This window comes from Semicossyphus pulcher, unplaced genomic scaffold (assembly GCF_022749685.1).
Source record: "Semicossyphus pulcher isolate SPU_LCO1_2020_fin unplaced genomic scaffold, fSemPul1.0.p SCAF_6, whole genome shotgun sequence".
Classification (NCBI taxonomy): domain Eukaryota; kingdom Metazoa; phylum Chordata; class Actinopteri; order Labriformes; family Labridae; genus Semicossyphus; species Semicossyphus pulcher.
Genome location: NW_027211737.1, coordinates 26,126,272 through 26,151,876, shown reverse-complemented (window position 1 = coordinate 26,151,876; position 25,605 = coordinate 26,126,272). Strand labels below are relative to the sequence as shown.

Here is a 25,605-nt window from a genome sequence, read left to right as displayed (position 1 = left end):
TACTGCAACAGCTGCAATAGATATCAAAATGCTGTGTGGTGTAAATAAAGGACAAAGGGGTTTGCTGCTGGAGGGGGAAGAGGCTGGCGAGGTCAGGGTTCATGACAGGAAAGAGTCACAAGCTTAGTTGACAGGGTGAAAAGCACCCCTCTGATGCCACTGCATGTCTCTGATGCGCCGAACCGACTGGATCTGAGGAATCTGGGCTCCGAACTCTGCGTTGTCTTTGTACTCCCCCTTTTCAAACAGGTACTGATAGCCTCTGTAGCCTGGGTACTGATAGCCCACCCAGCTGGTGCAGCAGGGGCACAGAGAGGAAGACAGATCAGAGAGACAGTTAGAGGATATAAGAGACATGTGGACGTTTTTTTTTCATTATCGCACAAAAACTGCAGGGAAGATGGACTCACGTGCCACTCTGGACCCTCACAGACGAAACCTTCTCCTGGTAGCCGTGTGCGTGAAAGCTGGGGACATCATCATCTATGATTTCTATCTTCTTCCCTGCAAAGCTGGGGTTTTCGTAAAGGACAATCTTGTGCTCCTGGCTGTCCTGAGAGGGAAGAACAACATTGACCCAGTTAATGATCTGTTAATCAGCTAATGGGATGTTTGATGGGGTATGTGATGGTGAAAATTGTGCTTTCTTACCACTTTAATCGGGCGGAATGCAACAAGGGTGTCACTACGCCTGCTGTTGGTCCAGGAATCCCAGCGAGGATACTCCCCCTTCTCAAACACATACTGCTCCCCCTTACAGTTGGCCTGCTCGTATCCCACCCATCTGAGGAGACAAAAGAGGGAAGAGATGGGGGGGTGATTAATGTTGAGGCAAAAGGGGGAAAAAGCTTTTATATCTATCTTCTATAATCTCTGACTGGCCCACTCCCTCTGTCACTATCTGTCTGTGTGATTGTTTTTTAAATCCTTCTTAGTTTCTGTCTGTCTCTGACCCACACTCACGGTCCACACAGCACCAGTATGGAGCCCACTTTCTCCACGCCTGCTTCCTGGAGGTTGTTACAGGGACCAGTCAGCTCATGGCAGCGTCCCTGGAAGTTTTCCTGCTCATAGATAATCAGCTGTGCAAACAATTGGATACAAGAAGAGAAAATGTGTGATTTTGAGGATGCAGGGATTCAAATAGGGAGTTTAAAAGTTAGTGAAGTTAAATTGGTGTTGAATTATCCTCTGTGTGTCTGCAGCATTTCCTCTCACCTTAAACGCACTGGTGCCTGGCTGCTGCTGCTTGGATGCAGGGATCTGGTGGTCCGTGGCCATAGTGAAAGGATCAGCAAGGATAAACTGAAAAGAAACAGAAAAAATGATAAATTCCTTGCTTCTGAGAAATATCTATGAATAGCCACATGATTTAAAACGTTTTATATCCAAAATATGAGCAGATGAAGCTGCTGTTATGTCAACTTTTATAGGTTCTTATTCAAAAGTGCCTAATAAGTTTACACTGTGAACACTGAAAGCACGGGACACAGTTTGTCGAGATTAAACCTTAGACACATTTACAAAAGGAAAATAAATACTGATATAAAATGATAAACTTAATAAAATACAGCATGGTGGACATGAACCTCTTACCAGTACCTGTCTGTGCCAGTGTGTTTGTGATGGCACGATGGGCTCAATATATACGGGACGCCCAGGGGTGGAAACTCTGCCAACAGTACCCACAGCGTCCAAACTGGCCTGCAGATCGGCCTGCCATAGGCCCAGCACACTGAAATGAGGGGTCACCATGTAGCCTCCCCCCACCCCGGGGTGTCACACTCCCGCAAAGTTATTTCATTAGTAGTCAGTTTTGTCCGGCCGGTTATTGTTCGACATCCGCATGATTCAGCACAAACAGTGCCAAGAGTCCCACACCTACAATGAGCGGACAGAGAGGGAGAAGGACTGTAAAAGTTGGGTTTTACTGTGCCGGAGAGAGAGAGAGGAACTGATTTGAATAACAGCCCAAATACTGCTGAATTTTTCTTTAAGTTTAGCTTTACTTCATTTTATATTTTAGAAACCACTATTCAGGTTTCATGTCAGTTTCTTTCCTCTACTGTTCAGGAATTTAGCAGCTCCAAAGCTTGAATTTTTCAGTCAAACCGAATGACCACATCCTGTTGGCTGTAAAGAATGAAACAATATGACAGACTTCCTGACTTCATTAGTTTTAATGACCTTGCACATGCCTCCAATAAGCCTGCAAGTAGTAAGAAGTTAATATTTTCTTCTATTGATACGCAGATATTGTCTGATTGTTGCAAAAGTAATTTATGGAGTGTTCATTTAAGCTGTAATAACTCAAACACAAAGTATGGAGCTTTAATGGTGCAGCAGCATATTTATAATGCGAGTGCTCTCCTCGAGTTGTTATTTATTTTGGATAACTGGCTCTATACTTTAATATTTCAAGTTTGTAACACTAAACATGTTTACCCTACAACCTTTTGTAAGGTACATTTTGCTCCACTTCATTTATATCACAGACATGAGTTGCTTTGCAGGTTGAGGTTTTATTCGTCAATCAGGGGAGTCATGAAGTAATGCAAAGTTTCAACTACAGTTGCAGGAAAAATCATGGCGTTACAACTCCCATCTTTTCAACACTGCCTACAGCCTTTAACTCCAGTCATTTAATGTACTGTGTCTAGTCTGTTTGTGAGTGTTTCTGTGTTCCTCTTTGTAAAGCGACCTTGGGTCCCATGAAAGGCGCTATAAAAATTAAAGTTATTATTATTATTATTATTATTATTAACTCCTGCTACAACACTGAAATAGTTGTTTATGCAGTTTTCCAGTCATACACATTTCACCTGCTCAGTTGTCAGACCAAGTCTAAAATGTATCTTGCAGTACAGCAGCTCCGTTTGCAACATAAAAGTTAAGGACAGGATACAAAATACACACATTTGACATAACACAGAAGACATATTCAAGGCCCTTTAACATATTTTTATCTGGGGTTTAGCTCGATATTAAATGTCAGGATAGACAACAAGAGAGTGCTTCAGCCTGTATCTCTGGTTTGATGGTCATAGTTCATATTGACTGTTCAGAGCGTGGTTTGGGTCAGTTGTATGTTTCCTTTACCCCTGATGTAATCTTATGTTTTTGACTAACAACATTTGTGATAAAGGCTTCTTTTACAGTTTGAATTTTATTATGTTGAAGTCAAGGTTTTGATGTGATTTAGTCACATACGCTGTTGAGCGTGCAGTCAGCACAGCCTTAAATTACATCTAAACTCACCATCATGGTTCTGCTGCTGCACGCTTATGAAAGCAATAGACCTCCTGCAAAGCTCCAGGGGATTAAACTGAACTTCACTGACCTCTGTGAAGAAGTGCAAAAAGATCAATGCAGATGGGTGAAGCATGAGAAGTGACACACCCCGGGTGCCGCTTTGGATCAGCGGTTAAATCATGTGTCCCATATACAGAGGCTACTGAACTCAACGCAGGGGCCCTGGGCCCTTTGCTGTGTGTCATTCCCACTCTATCTTCCCCTGTTTCCAACACTATCCACTGTCCTCTCTCTCTCTCTCTCTCTCTCTCTCTCTCTCTCTCTGTCTCTCTCTCTTAATAAAAGCCAAAAAAAAGAAGAGACACACCCCAGTCTTGTGTTTTTATAGATAGGCTCCACCATGTCTGGTTGCTATCCTTAAGATCTTAGTGTAAGTTATGACTAAGGATGAAAAGAGTGTATTCAATCGTACTGAAATGAAGTCCTAGTGTGTTATGTCTGAAATCCTCCCCCTCCTGCAGATAACTGTACCTCATTAAACACAGAGCACAAACACAATCAGTCACTTCTTATTACTCTACCACAAACGGTTAACTGTTTGTGTAGCATTCAAATGCTGCACGGTCATTTAGATGAATCTCATACTGGGCATTTTGGCAAATTCAGGAATACAAATTATCATGCTGCTAAGAATAGGTGTTTTTTTGCTGAGATAACATAACAAATTTCACTTCAATAGTTGCTCAAGAAAGATTTGTTTAAGAGAGAACTAGTTAATAATTTGTGTATTTACAGAGATTTCAGACAGGATTTATAACTAATATTTAGTGTACATGACGCTCCTTTCTGCATATGTGAGAGAAATTAGTAAACTGTCGACTAACACAGGCCTGATCTTAAACCTTCTGGTTATGTTATGAAGTTGTGCTAAGGGTCCTGTCAAAGAACTTGACTTATTCATCTCTACATTGTTGACCAACCATTGTGTGTACCTCATGTCAAGAAGGCTTAATTGTGTGATTTAATATATGCGAAATGCATGTAATCTGTATGCAAACTGAAAGCCTCTCGGAGAGCCTCCTCATCGTCATCCTGTCTGCTCGATGAGAGTATGCTCTGCTGCAGTGTTTAAGGATCTCAGCTGTATGTTTTTTTTTTAAAGTAATTACCACTCAAATGGGTGAATATCTGCAGTATAGGGGAGCACTGCATGTACTCCCTCTATTCTCTGTTTTTAACTCATTTAGTCTCCGGTCTAAAGAGAAAAGTGTCTGCTTAATAATGTTAGGAATGTTTTGATTTCTATGTCTAAAATTTACATCAACATCTAATAAACAACGACATACTGGGCCTTTCTGTGTGGAGTTTGCATGTTCTCCCCGTGCATGTGTGGGTTCCCTCCGGGTACTCCGGCTTCCTCCCACAGTCCGAAGACATGCTCGTTAGGTTCATTGGTGACTCTAAATTGCCCATAGGTGTGAGTGTGAAAGGTATGTGTCAGCCCTGTGAGTGACTGGTGATCAGTCCAGGGTGTACCCCGCCTCTCGCCCAATGACGGCTGGGATAGGCTAAGTGGTATTGATAATGGATGGATGAACTAAATATGAGCCTGCATGTGCAATTCTATGTGATTAAAAAAGTAACAATGTTTGCAGATGGAGTCTTTTTGGATTGTGCAACATAGATTGTGCCTCATTATTATCAGTAAAGACACATATTGAACCCAAACTAATGATTAAGATCATTTTAAGAGTTTAACAGTTATTATTAGCTCCTAATGTTTACTTGGTGACCATTCATGATGAGGATCATTAACCATCCAATGCACAGTGATGACTATAGAAGGGAATGCAAAGCACTCTTTTTAATAGCAAGCATACAAACAGTATGACATCACTTCCATTGCTGTTCGGCAGATGCTCCTAAAGCTGCAGGAAGCTTTTGGCTGTCTGACTAAAATGGGGAAACACAAGCAATAAAAGCAGCACACATGACCTGAAAATAGTTTCAGTTCAAACACATCTGCAGTTTATCTTTGCCAAATGTACATCACTTCCACATAGATGCCAGTTTTACATGTCTGACAGCGCTTTCTCCAAATCAGTTAAAGCCATCTCCACTTTGACTTACAAGTATAACATCACCAACAAACAGGGCTCGCATCAGGTCAAACAACTTTTATTCGCCACTGAAACATACATGGCACTCCTCACTGGGCACAAGCAGCGTTTGCCATGGTTAGGTGAAGGCAGAGAGGGGAAGGCACTGTCGGCAGCGTGGGGGGGGGGGGGGGGGGGGAGGCTGTGGGAGGAGCCTGCTCAGCTGGCTCCAGCTGTGGCAGGAGGGGCAGGAGGTGCAGGGGCGGGGTCGGGGTCGGGGCCTGGTCCGGGGCCAGGGTTGGGAGCAGGAGCTGGAGCCGGGTCAGGAGCGGTGAAACAGCCTCTCTTGTGCCACTGCATGTCCTTGACACGCCGGACTGACTGGATCTGAGGTGCAGGGGCCTCCCAGTCGTTCCAGTGCTTGAAATCTCCTCGTTCGAAGATAAACTGGCGCCCCCTGTAGCCGGGGTACATGTAACCCACCCATCTGGAGGAAGGGAAAAGAGACACATTGAGATGTCCCACAATATCTTCCAAATACAACAGATATTTGCTGTGCACACCAGAGTGTAAGGAGGATTTATGGAGGGTCTTACGTTCCGTTTAGAGCCTTGACACTCGCCACACGATCCTGAAAACCGTGTCCCCACAAACTGGGCACATCATCGTCGACGATCTCCATCTTTCTACCGGTGAATCCAGGGTTCTCATACAGGTGTAGCTTGTGATCAGCGCCGTCCTACAGAGGAGAAACAGACACACAGATACCCCTCAGTCCTTCAGTTGTCTCCTGTAAAAGCTGACTGCAATGAAGTGAGTGGGTAGGGTGGTCAAACAGCTCGACACCCTGCACATGTTTGTGTCTAGCAGTTTTTCCTGCTACTTTAATTCATTAGTTTAACCTCCTTTTCTTGGAGGTTAATGCCAATAAAGCTTAATTAGATTGAAATCTAAAATCATCAAGGCTGCATTCATGTTTGTACTTAGACCATTCACCCACCACTTTAAGAGGCCTTAGAGAAAAGAGGGAGTAGCTGTTCTGACTGTTGGTCCAGGTGTCCCAGCGTGGATACTCGCCCTTCTCCAGAATAAACTGCTCTCCTGTGAACCCATGCCGATCATAACCCGCCCAGCTGGGAGGACAAAGGAGAACAAAGATGGGAATATGAGGAGAAAGAGGTTTTCTTTCATAGGAAGAAACACAAAGGTACAAATTTCATCAGCATCTCAGAGAGTGAACTCACGGTCCTGACTCCACTATCACTGATCCAACCTTCTCCAGTCCCTTCTCTGTCACATCTTTACACTCTGCAGAAAACTCCGCCTTACAGCCCTGGAAGTTCTCGAACTCAAACACCACCACCTGGATCAGAAAAGGGGAAAGTGGATATTCAGCAGCAAGGCAACAAAACAATTAGGATTCAGTTTCCAATAGAGTTTTCAATAAAGGTGCTAGATACAGGGGCTCAAATTGTTCCCTAAGGATCCAGACTGTGATAACACAGACTGAGGAGGAGCATTCAAACCTCCAAACCTCCAAAATGCTGCAGAATCACTAGAAAGAAACTTCTGATGTCTGTTTTCCAGGCTTCAGATGAACAGTTCTGTGGATGTACCTGTAAGAACAGGTTTCCATCCTGCACAGACAGCTGCTCCAGTACCTTATACGTGGCTCCAGCTCCACCCTGGCTCTTCCCAGCAGCCAGCTGCTCCGGGGCACTCTGCTGCTCCGACATCCTCCCGATCCACTGCTCCTCCACTGTTCGGCAGCATACACACAGACAGAGCACCGTCCATCATGCATGCAAGTATGTTTCAAGCATTCACACAGATACAGGAAAAGACAGGCAAACAGGGGGAAAGCTTAATGTCAAAGTTGCAACACATTCAAACAGGAGGAATGTTGCATTTTGGTACTAAGAGAAGCAATACATTCCTAAAGCATTATCTGCTATGGTAAAGTTCAAACTCACAAGTCCTTTTATCAGAGATCTATAAAATGATACAAAAATCCTCCAAACCTGGTTCTTCACTTGTTGCCGCAGCCTCTAACTCCATTGCATTGGATTTATTAAGCTGTCTGTTACTGATGTGTCCAGAGTGAGGACTTTACCTGGGTTTGCCTGCTAAGAAGTGGTAGTGTCCCTCTGTTTCAGTGCCACTTGGTGTTTGGTGGGGTCGAGCCATTAGAGGGCAGGGACAGGGGGGGTATTTATGGTTTATTTCTGGCCACAACAGCAGAAAAGGGGGAGCTGTTGATACAGCAAGTCTGTCGCTCACATTGTGTCCGTAACGCTGCCTCTCAATAGGCAGCTGTGTTGGCACACGCTGCCCTGCCTGTCCGCCTGGCTGCCAGCGAGCACTGTGTGCGGGCACGGGGAGAGAGAGCCAAGAGGATTCAGCAAACAGCCCCGCTCAGCACAAACACACACAAACATACACACACGCTGTCGGACTACACCCAGTCTCAACCGCACCGCACTTCCTCACGCCTTTCTCGCATATTTGGGTTTGGAAAATCAGCAAAATTTCAGCAGTGGAATCGCAGAAATTCAGTGTGTATTTTTCAGTAAGTGATTTGATGAAAATAAGACTCGATTACAGCTCGTCTAGAAGAGCAATAAATACTCTTCTACTTCATTAAAACAGAGGAAATGGACTTTGCCAAAGAAATAGCAGACCGAGTCGTGCAGCTCAAGTCAAGTAAATTTTATTAAGAATTTATTTTCGCTTTAGGACACTGGCCAGTACAACACAGTGCAATATACATCTTTACTTTCAAATAAAAAAAAAAAGGGACAAAGAAAGACATAAAAAATAAACCCTCAACTTTTATGACAAAAGCAAAACATCATGTACATATAAACCAGGGACAATCACTCCAACACATTCGCTTGCATTGCATGAGCACTCCAACGATACAGGAGGCGAGACATGGCCGACGAGAGGGGGGCAGAGGTCAGTGCTGAAGTGCATCAAGTGACAAAGTGCTTTATAGAAGAGCAAAGAGAGAAGGGGGGGGGGGGCAAACAGGAGAAACAGGTGCAAATTGTAATCTTTTTGGAGTGTTATCAAAGGTCAATGTAGTGATCGAACCATCCCTCCACTGGAGAAGTAGTGAAAGCCAACGCCCGACGCTCTGAGCCAGTCAGTTTGAGCTGTGCCTGGTGTGACTGCAAAGATTGTGCATGCACGTTAATGGACAGAAAAGAGGGGGATTGCACATTCGCTGGGAAAAACAACATGATGGAGGAGTGTGTGAGAGCTGGGAGGTGAAAGTATGGCTTATAATGAACGCTTCCGGCTACAATCATTCAGGGAAGACAGGCTGATTAGTGTTTTTATAAAAGAGTGTTTTTGTGCTGATACGGAGTGTGCATGATTGACAGATGCAAAGTCACTCGGCCAGAAGTCCCGTGTTCCTCTTCCACAACGACAAAAAGATACTTAGACAAAGTGATATAGAGTATGCAGCAGCTGTGATACCGCTAGAGATGTGGAGTGTATCAAGGTAAACCTTTGAAAACTAGCTCTCTGTCTTAGTTAAATCACTGATAATACAAATATAACATCTCCTGATTACAGTTATAACATGATATACACTCTGACTGACGATCAAGCCAGCAGTGATTTGTTCTCTAAGTTCAAGACGAAAAATAATGAGTGTCTGAAATGTTATCCTATGGCAATGCTTGTGTGACTCTCACCGACGCCCTCCACTGTCTGATAACACACACATACATCCGACGCAGACAACTTGTAGTGAAACTAAAAGCAGACATCTTGTAGAGGTTTGGGCTGGATTGTCCTCCAGCGTGTGACGAAGCACGTCCAGGATACAGAGGTGACGTGGTCCCACAAGTTTCCTGAAATGCGTCCTGACAGGAAATAACAGCCTTTTCTCTCACACTTCTCGTGGTCCCATTAAAGTGTTCATGTGAAGCTCCTCCTGCTGTAGGAGAACTTACACGGCTTCAAGCATGAAATGGATAAAGCGGAGCAGCTGGATGTTTTTTTCTTCTTCTCCTTGCTTGTTTGTTTTCCATAAGATAGAGACTCTCCATAAAAAAAGGCACCATGCACATTTATCCACCCAGATGGGAAGAGAACAAAAATCAAAAAGAAAAATATACATCAGCAGCTGTAGATCCACCGCTCCTCCTCTCTGGGTCGAACGTTTAAGGCTTCTGTTTCATAGATTCATCTGTTAAGGCAACCTGTGGGGAGCAGGAGAGGATACCAGGTGTCAGAGATGCAAATAATGCTGAGCTTTGTTGTTGTTTTTAAAGACCCTCTGCCCTCAGTACTTACTTAGCTCTCATTTTCATATTGACTCAAGCGCTTCTTGGACTTCAGCTCTTTTAACCACTGGGGTGAGTCCTCCTCTCTGCACAGATAACACAGACAGTATTACAAAGCTGGAAGTGAATGGTGCTAACAAGAAAATCACCCTACCTTCCAAATGGCATACTCTTGCTTTTTACTCCATCTTAGTACCTCATTCCCCCCTAAGATATGTGTACTTTGCAATCAGTGTTCATAAAATTGAGAGGGACTACTTTGCTCTTTGAACTTTGATCCTGAGCGTTCATCTGTTGCAGTCAGGACTCCCTAAAAACATGGTATTTCACCCGGGGCGGTGCCTTACGTCCTGCGTCACACAGTGTTGTGTGCATGATGCACGTCCTTGTTGGCTCGTCTCATCAGTTTTTGGATAAGCTAGCAAAACCGTAAGCTAAAGGTTGTTTATTATACTAATTTTTTGCTGTAACTCCAAGATTAAACCTACAGGAGACCTCACGCCTGATTGTAACTTCAAACAACTTTAAACACTTAGATTCTAGCTCATTGTGCTGCACGCTAAAACCGTGACGAGACTCCCTGCAGATTTTCAAATGACCTCTACCTGACTGTTGACACATTCTCAAATTGACCATCATAACTTTACAGTGAAAAATAAGAATTAAATAGCGCTGAAAAATATTGACATTTAGATAGACTAAACCCATGGTTCTCAACTGGTGGGTCAGGACCCAAAAGTGGGTCGCAGAGCTGTGCTCAGCGGCTCACAGAAGTGTGCTTAAAAAAGTTGCGGCAAAAAGTTCATGTTGCGCTTTTATTTTGAAGGACATGGGTTTCCTATGATGAGTTTATTTGCACTCCTCTGATATCCACAAATGAGCTTACAAGGCAGTAGGCTTCCATGTACATACAATGAGGTACAATATGTTATAGCGTCTAACCCACGTTAACAACAGACTTGTTAACTAAATTCTTCATAGCTCCATGGGGCTAACATTACAACATTGCATTATTTAAAAGGAGGCCTGATGACGTACTAAATTATTTTCTGTCACACTGAAAGTATGGACATTTCAACACAGCGTCAGTTCTCTGTGACGTGTGACACGTACCCATTTTCTTTGCCACCAGGTGGGGGCAGTACACGCGCCGCCCTGGGAAGGAAGGGGGATTTGGGAGAGCGAGAAAGCTGGGGAGGAGAGGGAGCAGGTCCATCTGTTTGATTGTCAGCATCGCCCCTCTTCTTCAGCTGGGCCTGACAACAGAAGAATGGGACAAATTTAAGAATTAAAGTACTCTAAGATATCCTACAATCAGCAGTAACAGACTAGTTAAAATACCCATACAGTGAATACATCTGAGAGTTGCACCAGTGAAGCTCACCTTTAAAGCTAAAGGGTCCATCCCAGGGAACAGGGCGATCCTCTGTGGCTGTGAGGCGACAGTAGAGCTGACATCAGCTCCTCTGGCCGGCTCCTCAGAATCTGAGTCATCGTCCTTAACCTCAACCTTTGCCTCTGTCGCAGGGAGAACAAATTATTGTCATATTCAGCATACAGTGCAGTGACCTTAAAACAGGAATGAGGTGCCGTGCAATCAGATATTCAGTCCTCTGAGTGATAAAACTTCGGACTCTTCTGAGGCAGGAAGATTTATTTGTGTCTTGTTATGTGTTGAGTGCTCACCTGTGGAGTCTCTGTAAAGCCAGTCGTCTGCCTGTGCTGCACTCTGAAGGGCAGCTCTGGAGGGCCGTGACCGGGGGGCCCGTTTCTTCCCCAGCTGGGCTCTGGAGCGAAGAGCGCTGGTGTCCAGCAGAACAGTCGGAGCCTGAACAGCCAGATATGAGAGGAAGGGATACATCAGCTAACATGTAAGCATGGCACTATAAATGTTTATGCCAACTTATATGAATAAAAACAAAACAGAATCAAACATGAGAGATATAACCACATGAGCCATAGACAGAACAGAGCTGTGGTTCACTCGGTTAACACTTACATCAGGGAAAGGGAGCGGCTGGTTCTCGGATGAGGATGAGGGAGGGAGGCTGTCCAGAGTGTCAATATCAAACTGTGAGGAAGGGTCCCCTGGCGTGTCTGGGGGACTGGGCTTCCTTGGAGAAGGGCTGAGATTGCTTTCTGAACTGGGCGTGGCAGGAGTGAGGCTAAAATAGGTAGAAAAAGAAAGAGAAGATAGTAAAGACTTATACATTATTAATGAAATAAAGTCTGAGTCGTATCTTTCCTGTTGTTTTTGTACAGACTGTGGAAGGAAATGATTCACATGACGCATAAAAACAGACTCCAAGCCTCCTTTGTCTCCCTGACAGGGTCACACTGAAGTCATTTATATTAAGATGTTAAAATACTACAAAGTTACATTTTTGTTACCCATTAAACTGTAATTACAATTTGTTCTTATCAGTGTTGGTTAATGGTGTGATGTCATTTCTGACCACAGGGGGTCATCGACGGATTGCAATGAGTTACTGACAGAGTAGCAATCAATCTGTGTCTAAGGGTAGAGTTGAAGTTAGTTTAACTTTATATTATTATAAACAATTCACACAGAGGAACTAAAATCACTTTATCCTTTTCAAACAAAGGCTTTCCCTTGCACAGAGGTACCATCATAATCAGGCTGTGAATACACAGGCAAACAGTTTTTGTTTACAGGATTAATACATGTTTGCATTTAGTCTCTTCAGGGTAAACAATGTGTTTTAATCACTAAAGAATAGATGGTGTTGTTATTAAATTAATTCTTATGTACACAGTTTTTAATCAGAGCATCCACAATAAAGGATGGTCAGAATCTCAATCTGATCCCTGAGGATTTATACTGCTTTGACATTTGCTAAATATTAGCACACTGACGGCGGTAGCACATGCATCTCCATGGTTCCTTTAAACTTGACACAACACACCTCCGAACCACAGCAGCACATCCGTGGTACACAGTTTAATCAGAAATTACATTAAAAAAAGATTTTTTTAAAGAAAAGTTTTTATTATGTTTATGTAAAAAATGGATCTCCAGAGTTGGTTAAACTTATAACACTATCCTGTCTTAAAGCTCCTGTGAGGAACTTTTGTTTTTGTGTTGATTTTGGCGCCCCCTGTGGACAAAGCCGAACATCTTATCTCTTTGCTGATTTTGTTCTGTACAGGCTTAAGTGGTGTTTTTTAACGATAAATTTCATCCTGCTTTCTTTAACAATCATACGTATCACTCACTTAAATTTTTTGCCCTGGGAAATGTAAACAAAGGCAGCGTGCAGTTAATCGCTTCGTCTGACAGCTACCTCCAGCCAGCGGGTTCAGGCATTCAAAATAACTATATAGAAATAATCAATCTTGTCGCTGATGGTCTGGTTTGCTTTCGTGGGTCATATAGAGTCATCAGAATTAATTTCAGTCTGTTTCATAACCAGCGAAAAACTCCTCACGGGAGCTTTAAATATTTATTATTTTATTGATTGTGTTTTTTTAAGCTAACAAACGCTAACTGTCAGATGCAGTTCCTCTGAGGCTCCACGTCTTCAGATACCGTATGTTTTTATTGTAGAGTCAATAATCTGTTTTTATATCTCAGCTGAACTGAACAGAAACAGGGACATAGACACATCCCCAAACCTCTACTTCATCTAAAAGTAAAAATCACAATAAGGATTACCTAAACTAATGTTGTATGCAAAGATATCTCCTGTTTCAACTTTGACCTACTGCACTTTCCATAGTTGTGTTTGCATGCCTTTTAGCGATGCACTGGACAGTTCAGCTCGTTGTTAGCACTGACTTCTGTTGTGTGCATGTAAACACACATCACACCTCTGTATGGTAAAGTCTGTTAAATGTATGTTTACCTGTCGTCAGTGCGCAGTCCTGTCTCCCAGGTCCCATACTGACTGTCAGTGTCACGGACCGGCGTCTCTGAGTCCCTCCCCTCCTCCTCACCACCGACGCCTTGCTTCTGCTGCTCCTGGAAACAACACAGAGAGAAAATATGAATGAACGAGAAGTTAAATAAAGAGTATAGAAATAGCGGCTCCCACTTGACACATGAACCCGAGTTAAGTTTGTGAATTGTCCATTTAGATTTTGAAATCCAAAGCAAGCTTAAATGTGTTACCTGGTCAAGTTATGAAACAATGACGCATGATTAAAATACAATAATACAGTAGTTTGTAAATCAACGTCATCACTGCTGATAGAGCTGCATCCTGTCGAGCCGGAGCAGCCCACAGAGCTACAGTTAGACGGATCATGAAAGGTGAAGGGATGAGTTAATGGAGAGTGGGGACAATGACGGAGATGGGTGGGTGAGTGATTGAGTGTGTGTTTGCTGTGTATTGAACCATGGCTCTTTTAATGAGGCTGGTACAGAGGACATACTGTCTCAAAGCCACACAGAGGCACGTCTGCGCATGAACCGACAACCCTGGCCTAAATAGAAAAAACAATAGAAAGTCCTCCTGTCCTCTGATGTTGCCCAAGGGGTGGACACAGAAATGTGATACACCTGGCTCTGTAATGGCCCAGGTTCACTTGTAATGTTTATATGAGCAGCGACATTAGATCACAGCCCTCGTTCTCAGAGCTTCATGAAAGCTGTCCTTGTTTTCCTCTTACATGTGAGAGCAGAGATACAAGGGAACAACAAAAAGAGCATGAAAGGGGCACTGTCTGAGAAAGAACGTTTGAGGGAGAGTGTAAAATCTGTACTGAATGAGCATAACATAGCTGGAGAGAGTGAGAATAAAGAGAAGCAGAGCAGGATGTCATTCATCAGCAGCTTTTCCTGACAGGAAAAAAGAAAACATTCAACAGGGCTCCCTGCATGTGACAAAGCACTTGTTCTCGGCTTCATCCTCTTCTCAAGGATTTACAGCACTCACGCTTTTCAACTTGACATCACAGGGTCACAACACTTACCCTTAAATACACACACTTCAGACCTAAACAAGCAGAAACAAGAACTATAAACTTCCCTTATCTAGGGGTCTTGGGGTCGACTAAACGAAGGCTCTTAGTTGAGCTCGATGAGTCAGTAGTCCTCAAATAATAGGCCAAAAGAAATGTTAGGGTATGTTAGCTAACACTAACCCATCTGTTTAAAAGAAAATGAGAGAAACCTCTGAATCTTGTAAATTTCAAGTGCAGTTTGGCATGAAGATAATTGAATGGGCGTAAGGAATGTTTTGTCAATGTGTTTTATTTTACTAATCTGCAGATTATTCTGAGATGAATCAATCAATAGTTTGAACTATAAAATGTCTAAAAATAGTAACTACTAGCTGGTGTTCTCTGTAATCAGACATCATCAAACAGCTCGTGGTTTCGTCCATTCTACATTCCTACAACACCCAGCATGCATTGCGCCCCTCCCTCTGAAAGGAACGGCCCAGCGAGAGACGCTGAATTGAAATACTACCGTGTCGCTGCTGGCAATGGCTCAGAGCGGCACAGAATCCGAAATATGACGGGAATATACCGGTGGATAGTCTAAAGAATCTTCAGGTCTGCAGTCTACATTTCAAACCTGACGATTTTGAACGAGACATGACATTGGAGGCGGATGTCCTAGATTGAGGAAGTGTCGTTTAGCCTGGCCTCTGCCAGATGACACGTTTTACGTAGTCTGGTGGAGGTTTCCCAGGGCCCATTGAAGAAGCGGATAGTGTCTTCCAAAGGCACAGAGCCAAATTGCATTTCTTTTCTACTATAAGGGCATTAGCTCCCCTTGATAGCATGATAGGACTGAGGTAGAAAATTGGCGAACTGGCCCTTTAAAGTCCTGATTATGTCTCTAAATCCTTAGTTTTGTCATTCCAAAAAATATATGTTAATCTAAATATATATTAAAACAGACAAAAGCAGCAAATATCCACACTTTTCATCAAATGTGAATGTAAATCAAATTTCAAAATAGTGATAGATGAGTCGACTGATCGTCGTAGCTCTAAAAATGTATCATAGTAAGTCTGAACTACAGAAACATAAGTGAGTCGATTCATTTCAACAGAAGCAATAGATTAATAGTTCATCTATTGCAAAGTAACATTGATGATCATGTCACTGATAATATGCACGATGGACTGTGGCCAAGAAGTAAATGCATTATGTATTACGGCAAACTTAAAATATCAAAGGCCTCAGTGTGCTTTAAATGAAGTGCTCATTGGATCGTCTTAGGGGGGCGGGTTTGCTTGTAAAGAACTTCTCAGCTCTGGAGAAACTGGCACAGTTGCCTTACAAGTCAATATATATTTTTTTATATATTTCACATGTTAAACCATGAACTCTTATTGTGCTTTAGTATACAAGTTATTCTGTGTATTGTCTTGGGTTTTATCTTGAGCTTGAGTCTGTATTAAAGTTTTTGACTTGACTATATAAAAAAGTAAAACTTTGCTTTTTCTTTGCTCAGTTTGTTGAAATAAAGTTGATATAAAACATCTAAGACTTTTCCTGTGCACACAAAATGCTTTTTCTTTCAAATTAGTCCAGAAATTAGTTTGAATCCACTTTGGTCAGCACGTTTTATTTGCCAAGATAATCCATCCACCTGACAATGTGGCATATCAAGATGCTGATCGAACACTATGATTACAACAACTATTATGTCCCTTGGAACATCTCTCACTGTCTCTCATGTATTGACAAGCTGGTGTGAAATCTTGACAGGCGTAGCAACAGTAACCAAGGGGGACGGGACTTAGCGAAGGGTCAATTTAAAAGCAACAGCTCTAGTGTACGTTATAACAGTGTGCATGCCAGTTGCACGCTCTGTCAAAACTTGCAACATGTCTGTCATTGTGTTGTGTGATATTTAATGTGTAGTAATTCACACTGAAGCTTCAAAGCCCCAAAACAGTATCAGGGACAGCCTCACAGAGTATCATGTAATTGCACAATCCTCAGTTCAGATCCAGCAGCAGACCTCGGTGTTGTGTCATCCCCCTGTCTTCTACCTGTCACCGAACATCACTATGACTGCTGTCAAAATGCCAAAAAGTCACAATACCTGGCCTTGTTAAATTCTGGTGATAAAAATTCCTATCTTATGTGAGCGTGTGTGTCATTCAAGTTAAACACACCCAGAACACACCCTCACCTGATCGGCACAGAGAGCGAACTCTGCTGGAACATGTTGGAGAGAGGCGCCATTATGCAGCAGCTTAAGGAAAGACTTAAGACAGGCTGCACAAAGCAGAGAGCATTTGTAAGGCTCATTCACAGTCTTATACCACTTATTAGTCGGTTAAATAAGGGCTTTTTACTTCAACAGGACTGTGTCTCCTTTCTCTTTTGGTGCAGTCTTCAGACAATACCAGGTAAAACAGGTTTATTGGCCGAACAATAAAAGTGTAGTCTCTGCTATCAACCACACACATTGAAAAGAGGTCGATAAAGGAGGTCTACTGAACCAACAGGTCCATTGATTTATAGCTGTCAGGAGGAAGGCCTTTCCTTAATAACATTAGCAATAGCCAGCTTGCCCTAGACAGGAAGGGTGTGTCGGGGGAAACAAAGTAACAAAGAGCGGATGAATGGAAGGATGAAGGAGAGAAAGGGCTGATCACTAAATGTGGCTGACTGACAATCTGAGGAGGAAGGGGCTGGGACGAGGTCTCGGAAACTTGTACTTGATAACACACGGATCGCCCAATGGCTCACACATAACCCGACAACACGCACACACACCTAAGCAGGGTGGGGAAGCAAAGTGTGGATTTCTGGAGCCTCAACTGTTAAAGGGAAAGTGACTAATTGCATTGCTCACATAGCAGAAGGACTTAAAGCACCTAACATATGGTCTTACATCAGAGCCGAGTACACAGACTGTGCTGCTTTTGTAGATATAATACGTGTGTTTACATGAACCGGCATCTGAGGCACCAGCTTATAAGGCAATTACAGAACTGCGGAAGAATGTGTGTATCCAGGATGGTGCAATGAGCTCATCCAGGTTATTGTAAAATAAGATCTGATGAGACCATCTCAAATACTCAGAGACTATCATGAGCTATAAAAACATTCAGTCACATTATACTTGCAGTGCATCACCACTCTCCTTCCCTACTCATCCGCTCCACTCAATCTGTGCAGGGTGGAGTGGGAAAATATGCTCTGCGTGCACTTGTGTACACAGCAGTAATCAATATCAATATCCTGCAGATATTCAAAACAACTGCTCCCGCGAGCTCTAATCTCATGTCAACAAATGGGTATGCTCGCCGCATGTCAGGGGGGCTTAGATTAAGACGAACTCGGCTCGGTGCTGTGTTTTTCTTTCATTGCATAAGTGGTTCATACAGACGACGGCTCAGTGCTGTACGAAACAGCAAGTAAGAACAGGGAGGAGGAATGTAAAACCATGACTTGGCTTAAGATTTGAACTCAGAGAGCAAAGGATTATTCTCGCTACTTTCAGTCTAGTTTTCACCAATAGGATGATTGAGTTCAGTTTTCAATGTATCTCCTGTTTCTTTGAAGTACTGTTGTCCTGTTTTAACCTGTCATCAGGTCAAAGGTCACCCAAACAGTTTTTAAAGTTGACGATGCTCTTTGAAAATCCAGATCCATATTGTTTAAAATCTAACATGAACAAAAGGCTGTCCGATAGTGTTTGTGTTTTATGTTGTCTGGGTTATAAATACTTCTCCTGGTTAGTCACTAAAGTTAAAGTAATAATCTTGAAGATTTTCATGTAAATAAATGTCTGTCAAGTCTCTATCTATCGCCGAATGAGGTAACACAATGGTGATTGAGCCTATTGCCCACTGATGAAAGCCTTTGCATTTATAGAATTACAGACTGGGTGTCACAGAAACAAAATCACAAGCGACGCTCAGTTAGTGACGCGTTTTCCATCAGCCAGCAGTGGTTGGTCTGCCAGAGAGGGTAGGCGGAGCTAAGCGGCTGCTTTTCCGGTCTCTGCAAGTGTTGCGAGTAAACAGTAATCTACTATGGCTGAACAAACAAAGAAAAGATGGATGACTACAGATACAACTTTTAAAAAGAAGTGAAAATCCAAAGAAAAAGAAACAAACTCGACGCTCAGATGAAGCAAACAGTCTAAAAAGGAAAGCGACCGTCAGCGAGGAAAATCAAGAGTTACGACCGGAGCCAACCGTGGACGTCACACATGCAACACTGTCTGAATATCTGGGAAGTGTGCTCCCGCCATTACCGTTTGTCGCCAAAGAGAACGAAACTGAGATCTTGCAGATCATTTCTTTAATAATTATGTTTTTGGAAGTATTATTTATATTACTATATCGAACAGCTTTTAAGATTTGAATGCCTCTTTGACAACGTAAATTGGTGGTTTCTCCATGTTTCCTGTAGTTTTGTGCTCATTTTGCAGCCTAGAGGAAATGAAAGTATGCAGTTTATATTTACATATAAAACAACAAATAAAAATACACAAATGCCATGTCAGAGTGCTAACATGGTCTTTAGATGGAAAACTGCTATCTTGCTAAATCATTTGAGATTATGAGTGACTGCTGGCCAGCAGATGTCATACCCACTTATATACTCATAAAACAATATGAGAATAAATCACAGTTAGATTCAGTAAGGCAACATCAAACTCCAAAGACAAAATAAATATATATATATATATTCAAGAATAGCAAAGTTCTGTGGTTCACTGTATTGTGACTGATAGCAAACGGCTCTGTTTCCTGAATTTCTGGTTTTGCTGTAACAAGGCTCATGCAAAGGGTACACAAATAATGTAGACAATGATACGTCACTTTCAACTGCCAAACACTCCACGTTTCCATTAGCTGCTATAATCACAACCAGAGCTATTAAAGCAACATCATGCAAGAATGGAACTTTTTTTCTTGACTTGGTGCACCAACAGTTTCAAAGTGCAATTCACTCTATTAACAACAACTTTAGAGCCAGTAAGTACAGTAAGTACTTATCCAGCCTCTTGTTAGGTCACTTTCTCCATTTTACTTTGGCTTTCTGCCAGAAAGCGCTAACACACTTCTCAGGGGAGGTCACACCTGCTAAACCCAAGTCAAACAGTGCAAAAACAGGCGTCCGGAGGGGGAATGAAAGAGGCGTGATTCTCTCTATGATCTCTTCTATCTGTTTTTCAGGGTGAAGTTTGTGCATGATGTTGCTTTAAAGTAACCCAAAACCAAATACACAACGGTGGTCACACACATCAGAGCTGAAGGAAAGACACTTCTGATGCTGTTACAGTTTTAAGACCTATCCAGCGTCTTAACGCACCATAACCACACTTTCCACATCCCCTGCCGCCTTTTACCTATTTCCTGGCTTCCACTACACTGTTTATCGCATTCAGCCATTGAAGACCTCTTACTGTCATTCATCCACTCAACACTGGCCCAGTGGGGACCGCAGTCACAGTGGGTGATGTCTAAGACTAACTAAGGCGCCAACACAACTGACAGCCACACAGACGCCGTGAAGACACCTCTTATCTTTAGGAGCTGTGACTCATGAGTTGTTGCACAGCAGATCAGCAAACAGGCATAACCTAAAGATAGGAACAGCTTCCAGATCTGTCCTTTACACAGAGCACTAACCAGGTTAGATCGTCCGGGAGGGGGTGAGCGAAAAGGAAGCTAAATGCTCAGTTTTTGTCTCTTCTAATCTTAAGCAATACAAACACTATACTACAATACCTTATAGTAATACCATTTCTATTTCTGTTGTCAGTCCTTTGTGCCTAATTGCAGTAGTGAAAACATAAGTGGTAAGCGACTCTGTGACCTGAAGAACCAGTAAAACAACAGCTTTGCTAAACAAAGACAGGCAGACAAAGAAAGGTTTACATTGTGCCAAGGACAAGATGGAGATCTGATGAAAGCACGGAAAGATCGATGAGCAGATGGATAAGTTCTTGACATGTTTGGCCGGGGACCAAATAGCTGACGAAGGAGCAGCTGTTAACACGGTGACATTACAGGACTGCGTGGACATTGCTGCAAAATGACTTGAATGCCACTTGTGCTTTATTTAACTTGAACAGATGTTAAAGCAAAGCTGCTGAGCGTATAGTTACAGTAAACATTGACTCTACTGCTCAGTTAAAGTAATGAATCATATTGGTGACTGACTAATGCTTCTGATTATAGTCTGTGATTGGAATTAGAAGTCAAAGATAGTACCGGTGCTTCCCTGTTTGTGCTTTGAATGTGCGTGTTGTCTTACAGCAGTGGGGGTGTTGGGTGCGGTGCGTCTGCGTAAGGACAGACGTTGCTGGCTGCGCAGTGAGAACCTGCGGATGGACTCCCTGCTGCGGGAGGCCAGCGAGCGCAGGGAGTTGGTTCTCTTGAAGTCGCCGGTGCCGTCCTCTCCTCTGGTGGACAACAGGCTGAACGCCCCGTGAAGGGAGCGACGAACGTTCCCCACCCATCCTGACACCTGAGTGTGGGCCACTGTCAGCTTGTCCCCCAGATACTCCATCACAAACACCCACAGGGAACAGCTGAGTCAGAATAAAGTGTGTGAACTGAGCTGTGACTCGTATTATCGCGGTCGCAGGGAGTCATTAGAGTCTGGTGATGCTGGAGAGGTGGCGGTCCAGGGATAATGTCATAGATATTCTCTGATGTGTGTTGCTGGGTCAATACTGCAGCAGCGAGGAAGGTGACAGAGAGAGGAACAACACAGCTCAGCCGGCCCAATGTTAGGATGTTTGTGTTTGCAGTTTACAGCACTGCAGCACGTATAACGGCAGTCAGTCCTTGAACGCTACAGGACGGAGCCTCTCCTCGGCTTCTCTTCTAAATGGCCCGTCTGCAGTGCAGTCCCACTGGAGCCGTCAGGACTCTGTTTCACCTCATCACTGTCGAGGCTCCAGGCTGTCGGCCTGGAGTGAATTGTGAAGCTTTCTACTGTCTATTTCGATGCACACAAGATATCCTCGCTATGAGATGCTTGGCACACCAACTCAGTGGGCATGTAAAGGTTACGTAAGGGCAGCACTTACTATTAGTAATGCAGGACACTACTCAGTGAGACCTGAAAAAGTGCTGCGCTGTGTACCAACAGGTCTCTCAGCCATGTGTCTCTGGCTTCAAGCACAAACAACTAATCAGGTAAAGAAGTGACGCGGCAATAACTGCATCACACCCTCAGCATGCCACTTATGTTCGACACAACAAACAGTTTTCTATTCACATCATATAGATCAGCTGTAATAATAATACTTAGTATAAAACTCTGTGCTAATTCTCCAGGTGTGAGCTTTTCTGTCCTGATCTCAGTCTCAATTACAGCCGACCTGACAGCTCTCCCAGAGCCGATGATGATAGGTTTCCTCCAAAACAAGGCCCAGGTTAAAAGTTGAAAAATCCATCCCTCCAAATAGGCTACATTCCCGCGTGCATTCCAGATACTGGGCTACCTTCTGGCAAAAAGCTGGGAGGTGCAATGGTGCAGGACAGCTGGAGACGAAAGGAAAGCTGCTGTAGTCATTCGTATTCCATAAGGAAAAGCAGAATGCAATCAACGCTTTGAAACAGGAGAGAGTCCTGTGGTGGGGAGGCAAAAATCCAGGAGGAGAAAAGAGGAACAGAGAAGAAATGTTTCTCCCCTCGCCTTTTTCTGCAGGTACGGGCAGGTAGGGGAAAATGCGTCAGCAGTGCTGCTCTCTGTACTCAGCGCTGTAGGACTCACCGTCAAGGAGAAACTGGGTGGAGAGAGGGAGTGTGGAGCGGAGTCAGAGAGTGAGAGACGGAGAATGGGAGGTCCCTGATTCAGAGCGGGAGGGAGAGGGGAGGGGAGGGGAGGGGAGGGTGATATATGTTCTGCGGTGCTCCGTCGCTCCAGCCTGATTCAATTGCAGACAGCAAAGAGTCACAGGCGGGACAGAGAGGCGGGAGAACAAATGTATAAGACAGGCAGAGATAGAAAATGTCCTGTATGTTGCCATCACACTGCAGCTGTGTTCGAAACAGAAATAGAAAGCTGGATAGAAAGTGGGGATGACATGATCTGATAGGAATGAGGACAAGAGCATCATTTTAGACTAAAAATAGACCGATTAGACACACATGACAACAGACAGGTGTGGCTCATTCAGAAGAGTGACATCAGACGCTCATAACGCTCCCAAAGCAAGAATCACAACAGTGCAGAGAATGTTTGTTTAAATCTCGCTCAGAGTCAGAGTCATGCAAACACAGAACAGACTAAAAACACTTCCTGGTACACGCAGCCATGTTAAACAGGTCTCTGCTAGAGCCTGAATAAAGCCACAGTAGGAGACTCAGGAGTTCAGAGACTTAATCTGAGAGCAAACTGGGACAAAGGGGCTCATAAAAAGCTGACTCCCAGTCCACATATGCCCCCTACAGGTAATCTGATTAACTTTTCTTTGAAGTGCTGCACAGGCCAGTCTGCTGCGAGGTCTCAGTTTTCAACAGAACATAAAGTGACCTCTCTCACGTACTCCTCAAACTCAACATGGCTGACTATATCGAGGTGTTCTGACTATAAATTACAACATACAAAGTTTAATTAGCTACTCATATTAAACATGTTGAGGTGTCTGTGTTATTATTAAATATAATATTACTTTCAGGTAGAAAATGGTACCAAAAATACATTGCTATTTTACTTTTATTTTGTCTTCTCGATATGATATTTAAAGTAAGATTTTCACTTTGAGTCTCTATCTATCGCCGAATGAGGTGACACAATGGTGATTGAGCCTATGGCCCACTGATGAAAGCCTTTGCATTTCTAGAATTACAGACTGGGTGTCACGGAAAAAAAATCACAAGCGGCGCTCAGTTAGTGACCCAGCAGTGGTTGGTCTGCCAGAGAGGGTAGGCGAAGCTTTTAGCAGCGGTTCGTCCAGTCTCTGCAAGTGTTGCGAGTAAACAGTAATCTACTATGGCTGAACATACAAAGAAAAGATCGATGACTACAGATACAACTTCAAAAGAAAAAGAAACAAATTCGACGCTCAGATGAAGCAAACAGTCTGAAAAGGAAAGCGACCGTCAGCCAGGAAAATTAAGAGTTACAACCGGAGCCAACCGTGGACGTCACACATGCAACACTGTCTGGATATCTGGGAAGTGTGCTCCCGCAATTACCGTTTATCACCACAGGTGCCGCCAAAGAAAGTGAAACTGAGATCTTATAACTAAATTGAAATAATCAAAAAAATTACATCTGAACAAAAAAGTTAATTGCAAAATCATTGCAAAAAGTGTCCTCCTGAACTTTTGGTTGGAAGTAAAAAGCTAAATTGTTCTGTGTAAATTGCATCATTTTCCATCATTTTATAGACAACAACTAATGGACTAATCCATGAAATGATTCATAATGATCTTTGATGAAAAGAAGAGCAGCAACTGTTAGTCAATAGATCGATTAGTCAATGAAATAAGATATTTTTCAAACCATGTTGATAAGCGACAGTCATTTTTAAAGCAAAAATGTCAAAACATTTCCTCCTTCCAGCAAATTTAATCCAAGAATTTTGCTGCCATTCTTTGTTATTCATTAATGTATTTATTTTTTAAAGATTATTTTTATTATCATCATATCGGACAGCTGAAGAGAGACAGGAAATATGGGGAGGAGAGAGTGGGGGACGACATGTCGAACCTGCCCTCAGTGCGTCGAGGGCTGTAGCCTCTGTTCGCAGGTCACCTGCACTAAACCAGCGGCCCATTATTCATTTATTTTTTCAAGTTTTTAATTTATTGTTATAGAAGATCAATCTTTGGGTATTGAACTGTTGTTTGGATGAAATAAATTATTTGAACAAGTCACTTTGGGCTCTCAGAAATTGTGATGAACAAACTGAGATTTTATAGACTTAAGGAATCATCGTAAAAATAGTCATTAGATGACATGAACATGACATTGCGCCAACAAGCTAAACGATTATGAAAAAATTCAAATTGTGACTATTTTGACTTATATTGCAATTTCGCGATGTTAAAAGAATTGATAATTTTTACATCATTATTCTCATTTTCATTTAGAAACATATTAAAATGATTATGTGTGATTTTTGCGCGGATCCAAACATATATTTCATACTTACGTCTGTGTGTGATGTGTAATCCAGAACATCAGAGCAGAACAATATTTAACTTAAAATGGTATTTTAAACACACATTTGATCCTTTAACAAATATTGCGCCTCCTGCAACTTGTAAATTTCAGTAGGTCATATTGCAATTTCGATACAATTTCAATTCATTGTTCAGCCCTAGTGCCAACATGTATACATTTATCATCCAACACACATTGCTAGCTTAGATAAGAGATGTTAATTAGTTTCCTTGGAAGCAGCTATTTCCTCTTTTACATTGAGACTGACAGTAAGAAGCCCACACAGAGGGACAGTTTTATAAGCCAGATGTATCTTATTACTGCTCCCACTTTGCCTAATATTCCTCCTCTTAATGCCAAACATCATCTGCTGGGAAGTGACTCACCACCGCTGATCACTTCCCCTCTCCTGCTGACATCATCAATCTGTGCGCAGCCAGAAACCCAACCAGCAACCACACATAGACGATAACAAAGCATGTAAAGTACAGACAGTATACTGTGTGTGATAACCACCAACAATCAGTTTATCATACAGACACCTTACAGAGACATATCAATAAGAACAGAGTTGTGCTATCACTTACCCAGCTGCCATAATGAGAGAGGCAGCAAGACCAGAAGTACAACACAGCTCTCAGCACGCTGTCCATCCCTGCTCTGCTCCTCAGCCTCTCACAAGACAACTATGATCTCATCTGTGTGAGCCTCAAGATGCTTCCACCAATAAATGTAGGGACATTAATCATGTATGATATCAGCTACCATTGACAATTACAAAGCTAAAACCTCAACCATATTTAGAAATCACATGTTTTCTGGGATTAGGGTTAGACATTCAGGTGTTCATCTTTAACACTACAAAGGACATATGA

General features: G+C 42.8%; 3 protein-coding genes across 3 annotated transcripts in view; all 3 read right to left on the bottom strand.

Annotated features, from left to right (window-relative positions):
- Positions 1-123: 123 nt before the first annotated feature.
- On the bottom strand, positions 124-1,723 carry crybb2 (crystallin, beta B2). The gene is given in 7 exon segments (XM_069683113.1): positions 124-292; positions 411-553; positions 652-784; positions 964-1,082; positions 1,219-1,305; positions 1,597-1,704; positions 1,706-1,723. Coding segments are annotated over 7 exon segments (777 nt in total).
- A 3,847-nt stretch (positions 1,724-5,570) lies between these two features.
- LOC138609745 (beta-crystallin B3-like) lies at positions 5,571-7,409 on the bottom strand. Its single transcript, XM_069682395.1, has 6 exons — positions 7,373-7,409; positions 7,013-7,110; positions 6,596-6,714; positions 6,352-6,484; positions 5,948-6,090; positions 5,571-5,838 (listed from the first exon to the last, which is right to left on the bottom strand). The coding sequence occupies exons 1-6, from the start codon at positions 7,407-7,409 to the stop codon at positions 5,571-5,573; spliced, it is 798 nt and encodes a 265-aa protein (XP_069538496.1).
- A 636-nt stretch (positions 7,410-8,045) lies between these two features.
- LOC138609744 (calponin homology domain-containing protein DDB_G0272472) overlaps positions 8,046-25,605 on the bottom strand; it is a 32,598-nt gene continuing 15,038 nt past the window's right edge. The window contains exons 7-13 of the mRNA XM_069682394.1: positions 13,519-13,634; positions 11,652-11,817; positions 11,339-11,480; positions 11,037-11,170; positions 10,766-10,908; positions 9,663-9,738; positions 8,046-9,568 (exon numbers count right to left, since the gene is read on the bottom strand). Coding sequence (XP_069538495.1) covers positions 9,663-9,738; positions 10,766-10,908; positions 11,037-11,170; positions 11,339-11,480; positions 11,652-11,817; positions 13,519-13,634 — 777 coding nt within the window. The 3' untranslated portion in view covers positions 8,046-9,568. The remainder of the gene's footprint in view (positions 9,569-9,662; positions 9,739-10,765; positions 10,909-11,036; positions 11,171-11,338; positions 11,481-11,651; positions 11,818-13,518; positions 13,635-25,605) is intronic.